This window comes from Pteronotus mesoamericanus, unplaced genomic scaffold (genome assembly GCF_021234165.1).
Source record: "Pteronotus mesoamericanus isolate MK-2021 breed Mesoamerican mustached bat unplaced genomic scaffold, CSHL_Meso_final contig_100, whole genome shotgun sequence".
NCBI classification, from domain to species: domain Eukaryota; kingdom Metazoa; phylum Chordata; class Mammalia; order Chiroptera; family Mormoopidae; genus Pteronotus; species Pteronotus mesoamericanus.
In genome coordinates, this window is record NW_026554999.1 from 11,916,325 (window position 1) to 11,936,051 (window position 19,727).

General features: G+C 43.5%; 1 protein-coding gene across 1 annotated transcript in view; it reads right to left on the minus strand.

Moving 5' to 3' along the window:
- MDGA2 (MAM domain containing glycosylphosphatidylinositol anchor 2) overlaps window positions 1-3,511 on the minus strand; it is an 873,596-nt gene extending 870,085 nt beyond the window's left edge. Inside the window, exon 1 of the mRNA XM_054592473.1 lies at window positions 3,232-3,511. Coding sequence (XP_054448448.1) covers window positions 3,232-3,511 — 280 coding nt within the window. The remainder of the gene's footprint in view (window positions 1-3,231) is intronic.
- Window positions 3,512-19,727: the final 16,216 nt, after the last annotated feature.

The following is a 19,727-nucleotide window of genomic DNA, read 5'->3' on the forward strand; positions in this document are numbered from 1 at the left end:
AGATTATAGTAACTCAATACAACATAATCTGTACATTAAAACAAATATTCTCAATTACTTTTAAAAATTTGAATTTCATGCTCAATTTTCCAGCCAAGATGTGGAAGAGCAAAGGAGCTGACTAGCTATTTCAAAACAGAAAGGTTACAGTGTTTGTTATATGCCAAAATCATGGATATAATATTAGGCTGCAATGAACTGATTTGCTTGAATTACCTATAACACAATTTTTATTTCCTTTTCAACCTAGGTACTAGAAAACAGTATTAAGAAACAATACTTTTTTTGTGTGTGTAGTGTGGTTTTACATTTGGAAGTACAGGCAAATAAAGGGATGGATACTGGATATAGATTTCTATGCTAGCAAAGTTCCCATTTAGGTTTTTGAAGTCTCTGTTTATAATTACCCTGCTTTTAAAAAAAATCATTTCCAATTCTCTTCATGTAAAATGTTCAAAACACACTTTCTAATCTTACACTCTTATGTGTATGTTCTTTACAACTACCCAATGTTTTATAACTAAATAAAAATAAACTGTTCTCTTCCCCATAAAATCTTCCACAGATAAAAATAAAAATAACTTTAGGTTAAGAAAAGTCATGATTTACAAAGTCAACACAATGAACTTTGAAATACATACTAGTGGTTCTCAGGCTTTAGCACACATCAGAAGCATGACCTGAGGTAGCAAACATAGACTTCAGGGTTACACACTCTGCATTTCTAATTTAGAAAGTCTGGGACACAGAGAATTTTCTTGTCTAAATAAGTTCTCATGTGAGGCTGATACTGAAAGTTAGGGGTTTCCACTTTGAGAACCTAACTTCTGTGATATATAAGACATTTTTGAAAAGTAATATATAAATCTATTTTTCATCCGCCTAATAGCTGTGACATTTGTAACAACCAGGGATGCTGATCACATAAAGCCAATTCTATTATTAGCTAAGTGACTAAAAACAACATTAATGATAACATTTTTAAAAAGGCCACCACCTTCATCACAATGATAGTTCAGCAGCAGAACTGCCTCCTTCTTTGTTAATCAACATGGGCATGGGATTATTCTAATGCAATTGTTTTCTACTTGTCTCCATTCCCAGATCTTACCCTTTTCCCTTTTCTGATACTCAACATGAGACTTTCCAAGACAAATGATCTGAATTACAAAAAATGTCAGAAAACTGGTACCATGTCTTTCTAATCCAGACAGTTCCAGCCAATCTTTCTCCCTTCTTATTATTCCTTACACACGCACAAGCATACACACAATTAAAAAAATAAAAACTCCTTTTGCTGGGATCATGTGAACCAATAGGAGAGAAATAAAGACTTAGACATGGGACAAAAGGAATTTGGATTCTCCCACACTAAGGAGCGGCTCCTTCAGAAGGCTCCAACTCCAGCATTCCTCCATCCCTAGCATCATGGCTACTCTGGGCTGCTCAGGACACGAAAGTGTGGCCGAAGGCTAAAGAGCACTAAACGAATCCCCGCTCTCCTAGAGGCCCCACCTCCAACTACCAGCCTAAAAGTTAGGTCTGCCTGGAGTCTCAGCATCACACACACACACACACACACACCCACCCACCCACCACCACCACCACCACCATTATCGCCACACACACACACACACACACACACACACACACACACACAACCCCCCCCGCCCCCATCACTACCACCACCATTATCGCCACCATCAAGCAAGCTCTCTTCCAGCTGGGAAACAGGGAGTGGGAGGAGATCAGAAATGAAGATGTTTAGAAGTGGTTGAAAGTGAAGGTTTCTTAGGAGCCAAGGAGGGAACTAGAAACACACAAAAGGGGAGTGGCAGATGGAGTGCTTGGGAGGCCAGAGCCCCACACAGCGCACCGGGTGGGTGAGGGCCCTCCCGGTCACTCCCCAGCACTCCTCAGCGCTGGGCAGAACACGGCGAAGATAGTAAAGGTCGGACCTCCCCGATCTTTGCCGAAACCGCGACAGACTGTGCACTCCCCGATCTCAGAGTTTGAGGACTCAAGGTCCCCCCCTTCTACCCAGCCCACTCCGCAGTCCGCAGTGAAGTCGAGCTAGGGTCTGCAGGAAAAGGTCCCATATTTCCACACACACGCCCTTTGCCCGGGTGGGGGGTGCCGCCATTGACCGAGCACTGCAATGCTAGAACACAAATCCCCGAGTGAGACAGTGGGCAGTGGGCTGGATTTCCAGCTCACATTCTCTGGATATTGGCCCTAGGGGAGCTGTGGGAGAGTTTTGGCCTAATGTTTTCTCAAAAGCTGTTCTCCCAAACTCCTTACCATATCTCGAGATCACAAAAGTTATTTTTCCTTTGTGCACCGCCTGCTTGTCCCAGGAGAAGAGGCACTTCAGCCAGTGCCTGGGGCTGCGTTTGAGTGCATTTTTCCGTCCCCAAAGCCAAGGGTGCCAACTGCTGACAGGCAAAGGAACCTGGATTTGCTCTTGAGGGCTTAAAAACATTCCCAGTTAACAAGCTCGCCCTTCTCCTGGTCTTTAACAGCCCAGACATGGGTTTTTCGGAGAACTGAGACTGTGTCCCAGTTGCAGCGAGCTGACGTCCTGCCCCGAGCCGAGACGCGCGGGCTTGACCATCCATTCATTCATGCATTTGCTCATCCATTCACACAAACATGTGCCTTAATTGTGTCTGGCACGGAGAATCTTGCCTGCTATTTTCACCTCCCCGTCAGTGCTCATGGCAATGGTGCAGAATGCAACTCAACTGCCACCCCACTTCCTGAGCTGGAATATCTAGTCATGTAGGCATTCACACACCAAAAAGAAAACGTGGGGAAAAGGGAGCCGAAGAGGGATGGGGAGCTTACTGAGGTCACATTCGAAACCTCCCTTCGGGGGAAACCACGGCACAGACACGACGGCACGCGAGGAGCCAAATCGCTATTACATCAAAAATTGCTAGAGGTCGGGTCCCCAGTAGGGATAAATCAAGTGCAAAGCCACTCGCTCGCGGGAGTGCGATGCTGCCGGCTAGACCCAACTCCGAGGGCAAGCCGAGGTGCTGTGCAAGCGGCTTACAGCCCAATCCGCAGCGCGCTCGCTGCCTCCTTATAGCTCCCAGTAATGTGATGAAGTGTAAATCAAATGCCACGCCGGGAGGGGCCCGGAACGGCGCGAGTCGTGCATTTTCGCTCACCAGCCTATCTTGCCTAAGAATCACAAGGTCACGATAGTGTCGCGATTCCACTCACCGTACACTCCTTGGCCAGAGATTCCCTCCAGGAGGACTGTGAGCAGCCACACGAGACCGTACACTAAATCCATCTTCACGTGAACATGAACATATCCAGCCCAGGGGGGAAGCAGCAGGACCTTCCGGAGGCCGGCGGCCAGGCGAGAGCGCTCCACTCGCGCCCGCGCCGCGCCGAGGTGCCCAGGAACCGCTCGCCCAGGGAAGCGCCGTCCGTCCGTCCTTCCCCGGCGGCGGCGGCCGTGAGCGGAGCGCAGGAGCCCCACACACCCCACACTCATGCACGCACACACAGACACACACACTCTCCCACAACACAATAACCTGACACACACTCACAGGCACGCCTCACTCACACCGGGCGATGGAAAAATCGCAGACGCTGGGGAGGAGCGGGGTCGGGAAGGGAAGGGGGGCGTGAAGGGAAAGGGAGCCTTGATGCGAAGTGTTCTTCAAGGGAGCGGGCTCGAGCTCCGCAGCGGCGGCGGCGGCGGCGCGCTGGGCGGGCGCCGGCGAGGGGCCGGGGGTGCCGAGCGGTGCGAGCCTGGCGCGGATGGCCAAGGATCAGGAAGTGGCCTCTGACTCGGGGTGCCGAGCAGGGGCTTCCTCGCCTGGGTTCGCCTTTACAAAGTAACTCGCGAAGGTCCCCGGAGGAGCATCAAGCGGCGGCAGCGGCCCGCCGGCCCGCAGTCCGGAGCCCCCAGCCCTGCTGTCTTGCCTTCCCCCATTCCATCAGTTGCCATTGCAACGCCAATCCTGTTACACGATACAGGCTCGCATCGCCGAGCAGGGAAGGGAGGAAGAGGAGGAGGAGGAAGAGGAGGAGTGGGACTAGGGGGACTGGGGTGGGAAGGAGGGAAAAGGAGGAGGGGGAGGGAGGAGGAGAGGAACCGACAGGGAGCGGAGTGTGCGTCTGGAGCTCTCCCAGGCACCAGGCTCAGCCGCCGCCGCCACTGACACCACCACCGTTCTCCAAAATAGCCTTCAGCGCCCCAGCGAAGAGGGGCCTCGGGCCGGCCGCACCGATTCGGAAGCCGAAAGCAGAGTCCAGGCACCACCACTGGAGAAAGGGAGAAGCAGGACCGGATCCGCACACAAGTCTACGCGTGCTCACCGGCACCGAGCGCGTCCTCTTCGCTCCCGCGCCGCCCCCGCCAGGTGGAGGGGTGGGGGTGGTTGGGACCCGCGGGAGTTTAGAGAAGGAAGCCGCAGAAGGGGTTCCCCGCCTGGGCTAACGTAGTGCTGGCGTTCAGAGGTGAACGCGGGAGCGGCCGCCCAAGGAAGACACCGGGCTGCGTGGCCTCCGCTCCGGCCCCAGCAGCGGCAGAGATGCCGGGCCGGGCGGCAAAGCGCCCTGGGTTAGACGCCGGCTGGAGTCCCTGGGTGTGCGCGGGGGTGCGCGCCGCGGAGGCGAGGAGGAGGAGGAGGAGGAGGAGGAGGAGGGTGAAGCCGAGTACAGGCGGACGGGCTGCCGGGCTGCCGGAGGGGAAGGCTGTGTGTGGTCACGTTGTGCGCTACGTGCTGAGAGCGCGAGCTGCTAGCCGCAGCCGGGCGACGTCAAAGCCGGCTGCGCGGCTCAGTCGCCTTCCTCCGCGCTGCTCTGCTCCTCCTTCGCCCTGCCTTTCCGTGTCAGCCCGGGCACTCATCAGTATGGACAGCGCCGAGAGGCTCCGTGAGGGCAGCGGCCGCCGGCCTCCAGCCGATCCCGCCGAAGCCCTCCCCGATTTTCCGCAAGCTCCGCGGCGGCGGACGCCCGTGATTATTTTTAATGCCAGTGTTTACGTTTGTTAGCGGAAGGGCCAGCGACCACCTTATATCCGCGGTAATTACAGGACACACTACTGCCTCCCCGCCGCCCAAGGTCTTACGGGATCCGTTCTGCTCTCCTAGAGGGCAGAACAGGCCACACAGCACTTGGAAGCGGCTTCACTTCTTCCCCAAGTCTGTCCTTTTAAAATGTAAATACGGTCATCACAGCGTTGAATGCTCGAGGGCAGAAACACTAGGAGTTCAGAGCTTGGTTTAATATACACTGTCTCTTACTAAAGTTAACTGCTTTGAAAATCTTTTCTCTTTTTGTGAAAAATAGTCTCTCTGGGCACAGGAGCTTAAGAAATTCATAGTTACAAAGGGATTAGAAAGTGTAAAACATCTTTAATTTTAAAAAAGAACTAGCATAGAAATGCTTGACCAAAAATTAATAGGGAAACCCTGAAGATACAGTAGCGGTTTGTGATTTGTTTCTGTAACCACAATCATTGGAGCTTCCTGAGCGCAATCCACTTTGTTGAATAGTCTTCATTAATTCAGACAGCTTTGGATAGGAAAGTGATTAAAATAGCTAAAATGTGTATGTATACAGGTGTTACCAAAGTTATTGCTGTGGAAAGTCTGGAGCATAGGATTCAGTTATCTGCTTCCATCATAGATTGATACAGCACTGCAGGCCCTTCTGGTCCTGCTACATCTGCTAAGGGGAGGGGACTCCAAGCACTAGAAAATGAATAGTCCCCACTGTTTCCACTAAGGTCCTTTTCCTCACTTGAGTGAATTATGCGCATTATTTGTAGAGTGTGTGATCTAGAGCTTACCCTCTGGGTTTACAAGATAAGAAGAACCCGGAATGTTGAGAGTCCCAAAGCTGTCCTGAACCCACTCCGTCCTTATGAAATGCCACCTTCACAAAGATGGAGTTGTCTCACTCTAGGGGCAAAACTCAATGTGCCTGTGGCATTTCTGAAATATCTGAATGGGAATGAGTGAAGCTCACTCACTGGCCACCTGTGGTGATGGTGGCTGGGTTGTCCTGTTTCTGGAGATGTGTCTTTTAAAAACAGATCATTCCTGAATACTGCAGCAGGCATCTTCAAAGGGCAATAAACTGCAACTCCTTCAGTTTACAGCGCAGTATGTATCTTGTCCACCAGGCGCTTACATCCAGGTTTTAGCTGTTCACGTTCTGAAATCATACTTCAGCTCCATATGTATACTGTCCTCTTTGGATTCTCACTTATGGAATCAGGTTTTGTTGTTTTCTGTTTGTTTGGGGGATTTTTTAGTGATTTCAGGACTCTAAATTGAAATGTTTTATTATCACCCAAAAATCAATGTACTACTTGACAAAGCGATGCAGACTGAGTATCCATAGTGATGATTGTTCTTCTTAACCTTCAACATGAGGGCATAAGCTTCAGGAATGCAGGACCTTTCTTTTCTGTGTAATGAACATCTCTGTCTAGGAAAGGACCGTACATCCATGGAGCCCTCTGCAGTTTCTGAGTGAGATATTTGGAGCTCATAGAGAACTCAGTTATTTTACAATTTATTTCAATAGAGGAAGCAGTCAGATGTATCTGTTCTGGCCTAGACCTTATCCTGGATATTGGACATTTAAAGACAAATGTCAGATAGAATCCCTTCCTTTAGGGAACACAATCTTGTGGACAGGGTATGTTGGTCAACACATTCACCACTACATCTAATGACACTGTAAGTGCTATAGAAATGAAGTCCCAGTGACAAAAGGGCAAAGTTTACATGCAACCATGAATTGGGTTATATAGCAGTAAGGATTAAAAATGCACTGCATTTAATATGTTTTGTCTTCCTATGAAAATACTGTATAGATTTCTTTCAGGAACAATTGACCAGTTAACTCAACCAGTTTTTGTTTTGTTTTGTTGCCTTGAAATTCAACATTCTTTAGGCTGTTCTGGCCAAACAGGCATGAGATATACAGCCACACCTGAGCACTAGCTATTAAAGGCCTCCAGGTGGTGAGCCTGAGCTAAGGCTTAGAGAGAGAGAGGCTGAGAGATCCTTTATGAGAGAGAAGGAGAGTAGCGGAGGTCTGGAAAGCAGGTCCAAAAGCTGTAATGAAATTAGACCCAGGACATTCTGTGTGGTCCAATAAGAGCAGTTTCCCACAGGAGCAGTGTAAATAACTTTAAGGATCACTGGCTTTTTGGATTTTGCATGGAGAGTATGAATATTGCATAGAACCCAAAGGAGTCCCCCATTCCATTATTGCCACGGCCCACTCAAGAGTATTCTGTGTCTGGTGGGAGCAGCAAAGGACACTTCAGAGGACTGTGACAATTTAGGGGCTCTCCTCTGATAGCCCTACTTACCTTAATAACCTGTGATAGTTATATTGACTATAGTTTCATTTCAAATTTCTATCTCCATCCTTCAATATGAGCATGATGTTCCAACCCAGGTACATTAAGACAGAAAAATGTCATGGAGGGAATCATGGCCTGGCACAAGATCCATCCAAGGTGATTAGACAGAAATGAGAAAAACTGGTAACTCTGGTGGTATAACCAAGTAGGCAAAATCAGAATATCAGTGGCAATTCCATCCTTTTTTTCCGATCTAGCCTCTTCCTGCCTTTATGTATTATGTATAATATATAACCAGGTGTTATATCCTATTTATGGCTACTCCCTGTTCCCCGGCTGGCCCTTTAAATCACACTGACTCCCATATACACTACTCCCTTTCCAGTTTATGAAACCAAACAAGGATGTAAAAATCATCATTGGTATACAAATAATCTCAAGAATTGTACATCCTGACGTGTTGCCAGACACTTCCTTGTCTTGCTCTATTCTTGGTCATAGATTCCTGGCTCACATCACACCTTACAGGGACTATAACCCACCCTGAATCATTCCTTAGTTGCCTGCACATCTGGACCCCTGGCCTACCTCTTCTATCCTGAGGCTAAACCTTCTTCTGAGACTTCCAAAATCTGTTAAGGTAAGCTCCACTGTTCTGTTGCCCAGACATGAACCAGAGACCCCAAACTATTACTCTCTCAACCTCTGCCTACTGGGCCAGATCTCCTTAGAGCTTACCCAGGTTATAATAGTTTGTTTAAACTCTAAAATGGAACCATTCCCATAGGGTACACAATCCCCTGCCCTGGTAAATTTTCTCTAGTCAAATGCCTGTCCACCTAGTTTTATTTCCTCTTACATAATGATAACTTCCAGTATGTAAGCTTGGAAGTCTAAGCAGCATCACATACAATTGGCTGTTTGAGATGATAGACATGATTTGCAATCAAAGAAACAGAGCATAGCATTTGGGGATTCCAAGTGCTGTTGATTTCCAGGGGTCAGATGTGTATGGGGCGCCAGGGCAGTGGGGGCAATCGTTCAGAGGCATCAGAACCCAGACACTGGTGTTAGGTATGAAACAAGGGTTTTGTTTTGGGAAACAGGATTGTCCCTCAACAGGGCTTTACGGAGAACAAAAAGGGCAATGAAAAAGGCAACTGCTAATACTGGAAATAAGGAAACACATCAAATCCGTAATGTATGGACTGAGGGAAGTCAAGAAAAGATACATGACTTGAGAAAGCAACAAAATACCTGAAGAATAATCCCTAGAGGTAGCAAATTTAGACTCCAAATAAAAAAGGAGGATCCCGGGAGAGGCTGAATATATGGATACCATTTTGAGAAGTCAAAGTAATTTGTTACCAGATGATGGGGCTAAGGTCTCAGATATACTTTGCCTGCCAATGAGGAATATCAGACAAACTGAAAAAAAAGTAAAGGCAGAGGGAGAAAATCGAGGCAAAGTCCTTGTTATTCTTGATACGCTATCTTCAGCTTAAAAATAGCAAATTTCTGAGAGTTTTTCCTCCTCTGGTAAAGAGCATTCCCTCTCATAGTTCCTCCTTCAAGATAGGCATGCTAGCCTGTCGTTCTAGACTTCCAGGATTTCATGAACCACTCACATTTTTTCTACAGTTTGTTTCTTGAATACATATATACCATAGCTTTGGTGATTTTAGTAGCCCTGCCTAGATTGATTCTTATTCTGGCTTGTCTCCCTTGAAGTCTTATCATGTTCTGACACTATTTCAGGAAAAACCCAAAGCTGATTGGTTCCAGAATAGAAGATGTTCCGTGCAGGGCAGTGTAACATAGTAGGTAAGTGTCTGGGCTTTGACAGCAGGCTGTTTTGGGCTTGGATTGCTGACACCAGTATGACCGTGAAATTTTCCTCACCCCATAAAATGAAAAGAGCAAGAGGTTACTAGCAGTTTTATATAAAGAAATGCACGTAGGATAGAGTTTAGCACCTGGCACATAGTGCTCAAGCAATATATCATTATTATTCAGTATTTTTCTTATTTGTTATTTGTTGGAGAGCATTAGTTTATGGGGCAAATAACTTGAGTGATTTCAATTTTGAAGTTAGCTGACAGCTCAGAACCTTCAGTTTTATAAGTATGATGAAGTGTTTTCTCTGAATGCATTACTGCACTTGCTTTCATTCAAAGTTCATCTGTCCCATTTCTGTCCAGTCACATTGAATTCTGAAGTCTTCAGTTTATCTGTAATGGTTTGGCATTTCAGTACTGAGGAATAGCTTAATATCTTCTGAAAACTTGAAAATTTGAGGGTACCATTTTGCCTCAAGATTCATTTTGAAAGTGCTACATGACTGGTTGTATCCTCAGAGAAGGCCACAGCTTAACTACTAACACAGAGAAGTGTCTGCTTATCACTAAGATTTACTATCTTTTAAAAACAGATGAGTATGAAGTGATGCTTATGCTTTTAGGTCATCAGTTGACCAGATTAAAGATCAACCTCAAAGTTGGATTAGGAATCTTGTGCTGGAAATATAAAGAAACCCTCTGTTTCTGACAAAAAAGTAATTTGATTAAGCCACAGATAACATAAAGAACTAGAAGAGAGTTGAACAAAAATTTTCCTCAAGGTTCTATATTTGGAGCAATTTAGAGATGTACATGTAATAAGAAATGAAGGAATGGAAATTTTGGATATAATCAGCAGGTTCAAAATGTATCATCACAACACACAATTAATACAATAAAATGTAATATAATATAATAATACATAACATAATAATATAATTTATATAATATAAATGGAACTTTCAACATTATAACTAAACTCAACCTGCTAACAAGCTACTCATGTCAGCTAGTGGTTGAGAAAACTCAAGAAAGCAGTTTTTATTTTGGTTTAAAACTTAGTCTCCTTATTGCATTTACCTGGTTTCTCAGGGTTTCTCTCCTATGTTCTTCTCCTTGTCCTCACCCCATCTGTGGTTGGTTCATGTTTTGTCCTGTGAGAATAAGGAACAAGGTGCCTTCTTCTTTCATCCAGCATTGCCATCCTCCACTTGTTCTTTGGGTGTCTGCCACATACCCTGCTATACCCATTACTCACATCTTCACCTATTCATTTCTGATCATAAGGATCCAGACCCTGCCTAGTTCCAACCTTGGGCTTCTCCCAGGACTTTAGCCATTGAAACACTTCTCCATTCTCCTCTGGGGTCACCAGGAAAGTCTGAATCTCCTACATACTACTCACATTGGAAAACTAAATGGCACTCTTTTCATTCTATCTTTATCTGAATGTGCTATGTGTTAATATTTCTATTTCTTTATAAAATCCCCCATCTGCACTCACTAAGGCATTTTCATCCAAGCGTTAAGGCAAGATTAAAAAAAAAAACAATCTTTCTATACCACGGAATTTTTACTTGCTATTCATCATGCAACCACAAGATAGGACAGGGGAGTCCTCCTTGAGAACATGCATAACCCTGTCTCCCAACTCTGCTCTCTTTTTCCTTCTTCCCTCTTTCTGTTGGGTCCACCTCTCTAATCCACCACAAGTCTCCACCCAGTCCAGTGGGCTGCTCACCTTCCTTCTAAAAGGAAAAATGAACCTCATTTAAATTTTGCATTCTCCCTACTATCTGGTTTATAGAAAGACTGCTGTGGTCTGAATCCTCCAAGCTAAAGCTTGCTAATTTAAAGCCTGGATCTGGGAGTTTCCCCAAAGCCCTGTATTTTCTAAAAGGCCTGACACCCTTTATTTCCCTGTCTTCTGCCCCTTCCCTGGAGGGATGTTCAACTTCAATAAGTGTGGAACCCTAGAACATCAAGAATTACAGGAGACCAGAACATTGAATATAGCCTCATATTTCAAGTATTAGTTAGAGCTGCATAGCCCAACCCTCTATAAATAGGTAAGGGTGCAGGACCAGGTTCTGCCTTCCTGTGGTGGCCCAGGAAAGCAGAACACTTCATGAAAGTCCAAAGCTCGAGAGCAGATCCAAAGGAGAGCCTGGTTTGGTGGGGACAGAGAGATGGTGGGTTTGGAGAGGTTCCAGAGGGAATCAATGAGAAGCACCTTGAAGGAGGGAGAAAAAGTCCTGTAGGCAAAAGATTTTGGAGAGGCACGTATCCCAGCATGCCACCAAACTCGCAAAGAAAATAAGAGCAGCCAAGAAAATATATTGTGGCTGAGTCATCTAATATGGGTTAACAAGCAACATCATTACAACAAGATAGATGAGGGAAGAGAAGAGAAGTGCAGGGAGGTGTACTGGCTTAGGCAGTGTCCCCCAGCCGCCCCCCCCCCCACCCAATTCATGTCCTTCTCAGAGTCTTCAAACTTGATATTATGTGGAAATAGGGTCACAGCAGATGTTATTAGTTAAGTAGAGGTCACAGTGGGGTAAGGTGACTGATATCCTCAGAAGAAAAGGAGAAGGCAAAGAAACAGACACACACAGGGGGAATCACTGTGGGACAACAGAGGCAGAGACTGGAAAAATGCCTCTACAAGATAAGGAATACCAGGGATAGCTGCCGATACCAAGGGCCAAGAGAAAGCAAGGAACATATTCTCTCCTCAAACCTTCAGAGAGAACATGCCCCTGCTGACACCTTCATTTTGGACTTCCAGCTTCTATAAGTGTAAAAAGAATCTGTTTTTCCTTTTAAAGGCCACCCAGTTTGTGGTACTTTGTCACAGCAGCCCTAGGACACAAATGAAGGAGCTCACACTTGTCTCCTGGGCACCAATATACACAAAGGCCATTTGGCTGAGAACTCTGAAACCCCTAGCCCCTCTTCAGGAAGTTTTCTAAATCATTATGGAACCATATTTCCCAAGCTTGGATGAATCAAATAACCGCAGTAGTGCATGACTTTCTACATCTGTGAAACATACTAGTTACTCAGGACAATATTATGCAAGTTAAATGGAATTTTTTTTAAAAAATAACACAGGTGATTATGTCCTTTCTCAGGAAACCAGAAAGAACCAGGAAAACTGGACTTGAAGGACTCCTAGTCCCAAGTTCTCTTTGATGCAGCTATTCCTCAGATGGAGTTGGGAAGCCTCAGTGTCCAAGAGAAGAATCAAAGAAGTGTCCTGTGCTCAGAGTTCGCGGGCAGGCATCTGAGGGAATACCCCTCTGTGTGGCATAAGCCGGGAAAAGGGAAACTTCTCACATTTTTCTTTCCTTTCTTTTTTCTTTCAACTCTCCTATGATCAGAAAGGGGGAATTTGCCTCTTCTTTCTGTCTATCCCCTTTAAATAAAATAAGTTTTAAAACTTCATTTTTTTCTGAATTTTTTAAACTACAGCCTTTGATATATTTTATACCATGACTCAGTATATGCACACACAAATACACATTCAGAATATATTTTTCCTCATGAAGCAATTATCTATGCACATTTTGATGTGTTCTTTTCTATTCCATTCTATTCTCTTTCATATTATTTTATTTTCAAAAAATATGGTCTGCCCATAATAAATTTATTTCATAATTCCTTAATGGGTCAAGCATCATATTAAGTACAAATGCCTGGCTTTTGACATGCAGAAGTCTTGCTTTTAAAAGAAAGTCAAATTCTTTCGCTATACAAACAGCACGAAGAGAGCATGCATACTAACTCTTTGGCCCTAAGACAATACATCTCTTGGTTAAGCCTAGGAGTAATTATTACACACGTATTTTGAATGGCATACTTCTCTAAATGTTTTGTATCCTCCCTTTTTCAATATACTGTGCCATCTTTCCATGGTAGTAAGTGATCATCTTCAACAGCATTTTTTAATGATTGAATAGCACCCCAGTGTGTTGTTTCAATGTAATCATTTAACCAAACTCCCTTTTTGGAGCATTTACTTCATTTCAAAAGTTTACATTCTAATGAGGGGAGTCAGAATAATGAACAATAAATAAGCAAACAAGCAATAAGGATAATTTCAGATTGCAATAAGTACTTTAAAAAAGTGGTGTGATAGAATATGAAAGGTTTGGTGATTAGATTAGGTGACATCAGAAAGGGATTTGAGATAGACCTAAAAAACAAAAGGCCCATCCTGTAAAGAGGTGAGGAGAGATCTACAGACAAAGGAAAAAACAAAGGTTCTTGAAATTTAATGCATTAAGGGAACAGGAAGAAGACTTTCTGAGAAGTAGTTAGGGACCAACTCACGAAGAACCCTATAGGCCAGTGTTTTATTTTCAGTAGAAGTGGACACAATAGAAAACTTGGAAAGACAGAAATATATACATTAGAGAGAGTGAATATCCCAAAAGAGAAAAAAGGCTATAGTCAGCAGATATATTCAGTATGAATATGAATCTATCTGGTCACTGACCGTGTGAACTGACCAAATTAAATTAGAGTTAAGAAAACAATTTACATACACAAAGGAACATGGATTATTTCTGAACTTATTTAGGGGTTTTCAAGTTTCTAATAAAATTAGGTTTTTGTGTATATCTTGAATATTTTTATAAAATTATACCTTATTACTATGAATGAGAACTTTTTTAAAATTATATTTTCTAATTCATTATTGTTGGTATATAGGAAACTTAATTTCTGTATACAATTTGATAAGCAGATGAAACTGCATATGAAATCTATTTTTCTCTCTCTTTGATTGTCTTGAGTTTATCAGTTAGTGAGCAATCATATAACTGGCTAATAATGATGATTTTGATTGCTTCTTTCCAGTACTATGATTCTCTACTTCTCCCTTTCTGTGAGATTTCATAGACAGAAGCTTCCATTACAAATTGAAAAGCTTCTAGCATTTCACAGTTCAGAACATTGTGGAGTGTTGGTTTCAAGTAGATATGCAACTCCTAGTATAATAAAAGATTTGTTTGTGCTGTTGTTTCTGGTTGTTGATGTTGTTTTTCTCAGTTATTCGCCTTTCTTATTCTCAAATCTTCATGGCTAATGAATTTAGCCAAATGTCTTTATGGCATACATTATAATTATTTTATGATCATTTTAAACCTAGTTTTATTTTAATAATGTATTAGAGTTCTCCAGAGAAACAGAACCAATAGGATATAGATGGATATACATAAGAAGAGGTTTATTTTAGGAATTGGTTCCTGTGACTATGGAAATCAAGAAGTCCCACAACCTGCTGACTGCAAGCTGGAGAACCAAGAGGGATAGCGGCACAATTTAGTCCAAGCCCGAAGACCTAAGGACCAGGGAGTTGATGGGATAAGTCTCAGTGTATCCGAACAAAGCCAGAGGTTCAGCTTCCTGTTGCCACAAAAGTAAAACTCATGAAGCAGATACTGGTACAAAGAAAAAAGAGGTTTTACTCAGGTACTGCAAGACCTGGGCAAATGGCAGACACCATCTCAAAGACCATCTCTTTTTTCAGCCATAGAAAAAGTCCAACCATGTCCTCAGCAAGACCAAGGCAGAAGCCAGTGTCCAGAGTTCCTGCTTCATTTTAAAGTATAGTCCTTTGGAGCCCATAGGCAAGCTGCGAAGTGGTTTTAGTCCCCATCCAGGCAGCTTAGTTTGTTCCCGGCTGCTGTCCATTTCAGGCTCCCTCCTGGAGCCTGTGGGTGGATCCTGCATGACCATCACCCATGCAGCTGCTGGAGTCATGTGGTCATGTGTTCCTGGGTGAGAGAGCACACAAACACTCTGGCATGTACATCACCAGGTGAGCAAGAAACATGTGAAAGAGGCTCCCTCCTAGAGACCTTGGGCCACATGACTGCTATGGGCACATGACCATGAATAGAATAGGCGAGTGCACTCCGAGCAACAGTGAGCTTCTTTTTCCCCTCTGATTATATTAGCTTGAGCTTGGGATGGACCAGATGCTTTCTCAAAATAACTAATCATCTTCCAAAACTTTTGTTCACTTCTGGTGGTTCCACCTCCCAACCAATCCCTTCTTTTTCCAGGCTAGATTGACAGTACTCTTAGCTCCAGCACCTCCCCCTGTACCATTTTGACTTCTATGGCACACATATCTGGCTTCCCCTGGTCCCACCCCCAATCTGGTATTAGGGGGATGGGATATTTTTCTATTCAATTATTTTGTTAGCTTTTCACATGTTCAATCTAAGAACCTTCCCTGCCACCATCTTGGCTGATGGGGGAGACTCTCTGACTAACAGTTTTACAGTGACAACAGTACAAATCCGAAGGCCCTAGAACCAGGAGCTCTAGTGTCCAAGAACAGGAAAAGATGGATGTCTCAGTTCAAACAACAAATGCAAATTCAGGATTGGAGAGGATGGTGACCACGTAGGTGGAAGCTAAACTCACTTGTTCTTGTTCCCAACTCAGATTCTAGACTAATTTTCTGAACAATCAATGGAATCTTGACTGATATGAAGTTTGGAAGCCAAGGAGTACAGAACATGCTTCACAATGGGAGGTAAGGAGATTTTATAGGTTGAAGGGGAAATACCCGATGCTGGCACCTGCAGCTGCACAGAGACTAGTCAGAAATTGCAGTTTTGTGGCTCCCTACCCTCCCAGGGCACATAACCTCCAGACCCAGTCCTGGAATGACTTGGGAGGATATACAAAGTTGGGGAGGTCCAGGCTACACACACACAGTGAGCAGCATGTCCATAGCTGTAGTGCCAAATGCCAACTGAGAAGGTTCCAGAGAGAGGGAGGGACTCTATCTCCTAAAAGGATAAGGGGCTGCACCTGGGTAGGGCGGAGACAGGATGCTGCGAGCCATGACCGTGAGAGAGTTTTGGCTTTTTGGAGAGGGGGTGTGAGTGGAGAACCGGACAGTAACTCAGCACTGCAGTGGGTGTGCCACAGAGAGACTTTTATAAGGGCAGCTGAAGTGTGCTGGGCAGGGACTCCGTGCACTGCTGCCTTGCCAGCAAAGGGACAAGACTGAAAGTGTGGCTTGCTCCCACTGAATACAGGTGGGCAGAGAGATCAGAAAGTTACACAGTGGAGGGATTTCTGGGCCTTACCCCAGCATGGCTGGCAGGCCAGGAGAGTTAGGGACTGTGTCAGCTGAGAGGGCAATGAGCTGGGAACTGGATGGGCAGGAGTTGAGTGCCTGAGATCATTTACAGTCAAGCAGAGCCCACTTCCCTGGAAGAGTTCAAACCTCTGGGAAGTGAAGGATGTACCCAGCCTCCACCTCCTACGAGATCTCACATGCAACACATCCAACAGGGAAGCTCTGCAAAACAGAAAGGAAAGGCTCAAGAACCCCCTGCAGGGTACATATCCACAGGAGAAAGACAGGAAAAGAAATGCCCAAAGGGCACATTTTGTACCTCTCTCCAGTTTCTAAGGCCCTATTCCACAGAAGCCAGCTAAGCAGGGAGATCAGAAATCTGTGCAGCAAGAGGGAATAAGGGCCCCAACCAGCCTTGGCTCGAACACAGAACTAGCATCAACACCAAGCAGGAAAGAGCTGACGTTATTACACAGATTGGTCCTTCCCTTGAAACGGACACCTAGTTCATCAAAAACTATACATTATTGGATAAGCTGGGACAGCCCAAGATGCGTGGGGCAGCAGCATGGGGAACACACCCACAATTGCCCCAGAAGACTGAGCAGTGCTTCTCAGGGAACACCCAGGGGTCCCACCTCCTGAACACAATAGGAGTCCCCTCTAGAGGCAGGCGAAGGTGACACATGCAGTGCTGCCAGAAGTTGGAGGACCTGTCCCTAGGCCTTGAGCTGATAAAAAGCCAGAGGGAGATCCAGAAGGAGAAGACAAAAGGCAAACGCCAAACTCTGCTGAGACAAGTTCCACCATGTTTTTCTTCAGAATTTGCGTTATGTTTTCTCTTGCATAGTCTTTCAACATTTCTTTTTCTTCAATTGTATTCCAACTAATTCACTATTTTTTGTGTGTTTTATTTTTCATTCTTTTTTTATTTAGGTTTTTATGTTTATTTTATTTTATTTTAATTTCAGATCTCACATTGTACCCTTCCTTTGTCTTACTCCATTTTGCTTTCTTTCTGTCCATTCTTATTTTTGTTTTAAATTTTATTTTTCCCCTTTCTGCATTTTGTTCCTATTCTTTATTCTTACTAGTTCTCCTCCTGATATCCTTTCAAAATCACTTTTCCTTCCTTTAGTCAGCTCACATTCTTTTTCCTTTTCTTAAAATATTTTTAATTTTATTCTACCTTTATTAATTGTTCCTTGTTTGGTGTGGATATTGCAATTTGTTTCTGTTTTTCTTCAATTTTGTTCCTATTCATTCACTACTTTTTTTTTTTTTTTTACTTCAAATCTCATAGGTGACTCTCCCCCTGTCTTACTACATTTTGCTTACCTCCTGTCCTTGCTTATTTGAGTTTGGAATTTTATTTTATTTATTCTCTCTCTTATTATGGATTACATTCTTTACTCTTATTATTTCTCTTCCTCTGTCCTCTCAAAATCATTTTTCTTTGCTGTAGACATCTCATATTCCATTTTTTCTTTGTGTTAATATTCTTATTATCTTTCCACCTTTAACTTTTGCTCATCTGTCCTTGTTATTGACCTTGTGTTTTTTCTTTAATTTTGTTCCTTTTGGTTCATGATTTTTTCAATTTTATTTCAAACTTTATGTTATACTCTTCCCTTTTCTTAGTCCATTTTGCTAATCCACTTCCCTTTTATACTTACATTTAAAATTCTATTTTCTCCCTTTCTTCGCCTTGTTTCTATTTTCTACTCTTACTATTTCTCATTTCTCATTTTTCTCAAAATCATTGTTCTCTCTTTTAGTCATCTCATATTCTTTTTTCCTATTTTATAATATTCTTATTCTCTTTCCACCTTTATTAGTCTTTGCTCAAGTTGCTATTGATATTGCTGATGTAGTAGGGTGGCATTTTTGCTGGCATGGGTTTGGTTTTCTGGGTAGTTTTCCTCTGTTATTCCAGCACCTGTACAACAGTATACAAGGTGTGGTGGGGGTTTTAACTCAGTCAGCCAGCTGGAGAGAAAACCAATGAATGAAGCATAAAAAATAAAGCCCAAATAAAACAAGAGAGCCCATATAAACTGAATAAAAGGCATCCCAGGAGCATCCAGATCAGGTTATCAAAGAGAGACAGCTCTGAGTCCCACAGCACTCCTACCACAGAAGGACACTCCATGAAGAAAGACAATCTAAGCAGAGCACTTTGAGATGCAGAAACAAACAAAAAGTGTCACCTAAAATGGGAAGACAAAGGAACAACCTCCAATCAAAAGGAAAGGAGGAGTCCCCAGGAAAAGAGATAAATGAATTTGAGGCAATCAATCAATCAAACGTAGAGTTCAAAATAATGGTTATAAGGATGCTCATGGAACTCAGAAAGAACTACAAGGAACTTTATGGGAGCTACAATGAACTTAGTAGGAGCTACAGCAGCATGAAAAAATGCATAGAAACTATGATTAAGAATCAGGAAGAAATGAATAGGACAATATCAGAAATGAAGAATACACTAGAAGAAATCAAAAGCAGGCTAGATGAAGCAGAGGGCTGAATCAGCGAGCTGGAAAACAAGGTAGAAAAAAAACACCCAGTCAGAGCAACAAAATGAAAAAAAGACTCCAAAGGAATGCAAATAGTTTAAGGGAGCTTCAGGACAACATGAAACATAACAACATTTGCATCATAGGAATATCAGAAGGAGAAGAAAAGGAGCAAGGAGTATAAAACCTGTTTGAAAAAATAATGACAGAAAACTTCCCTAACTTGATGAGGGAAAAGGTCATGCAAGTTCAAGAAGCACAGAGGGGCCCAATCAAGATGAACCCAAAGAGGCCCACTCTAAGACACATCATAATTAATGGCAAAATTTAAAGACAAATAGAGAATCTTAAAGACAGCAAGGGAGAAATAACTAGTAACATAAAAGGGAGTTCCAATAAGTCTATAAGCTGATTTTACAACAGAAACACCACAAGCCAGAATGGATTGGCATGAAATATTCCAAATAACAAAAAGTAAAGACATGCAATTAAGACTACTTTATCCAGCAAATCTCTCACTTAAAATGGAAGGTAAAATAAACAGCTCCCCAGACAAAAGAAGGCTAAAAGAGTACATGTCCACCAAGCCAGAACTGCAGGAGATGCTAAAGGGGCTACTTTAAGAAGAAGAAAAACTACAGAGAGATAGGAAGAGGAACACAGTTACAAAGTGAAAAATGTCAATATACAAGTACCTATCAATAATAAACTTAAATGTAAATGGATTAAATGCTCCATTCAAATGGCATAGGGTAGCTGAGTGGATAAGAAAACAGGACCCACATTTATGATGTTTACCCATCTCCAAATAAAATATCTACACAGGCTGAACATGAAGGGATGGAAAAAAATATTCCAAGCAGATGGACATGAAAAACAGGCTGGGGTAGCAATACTTATGTCAGACA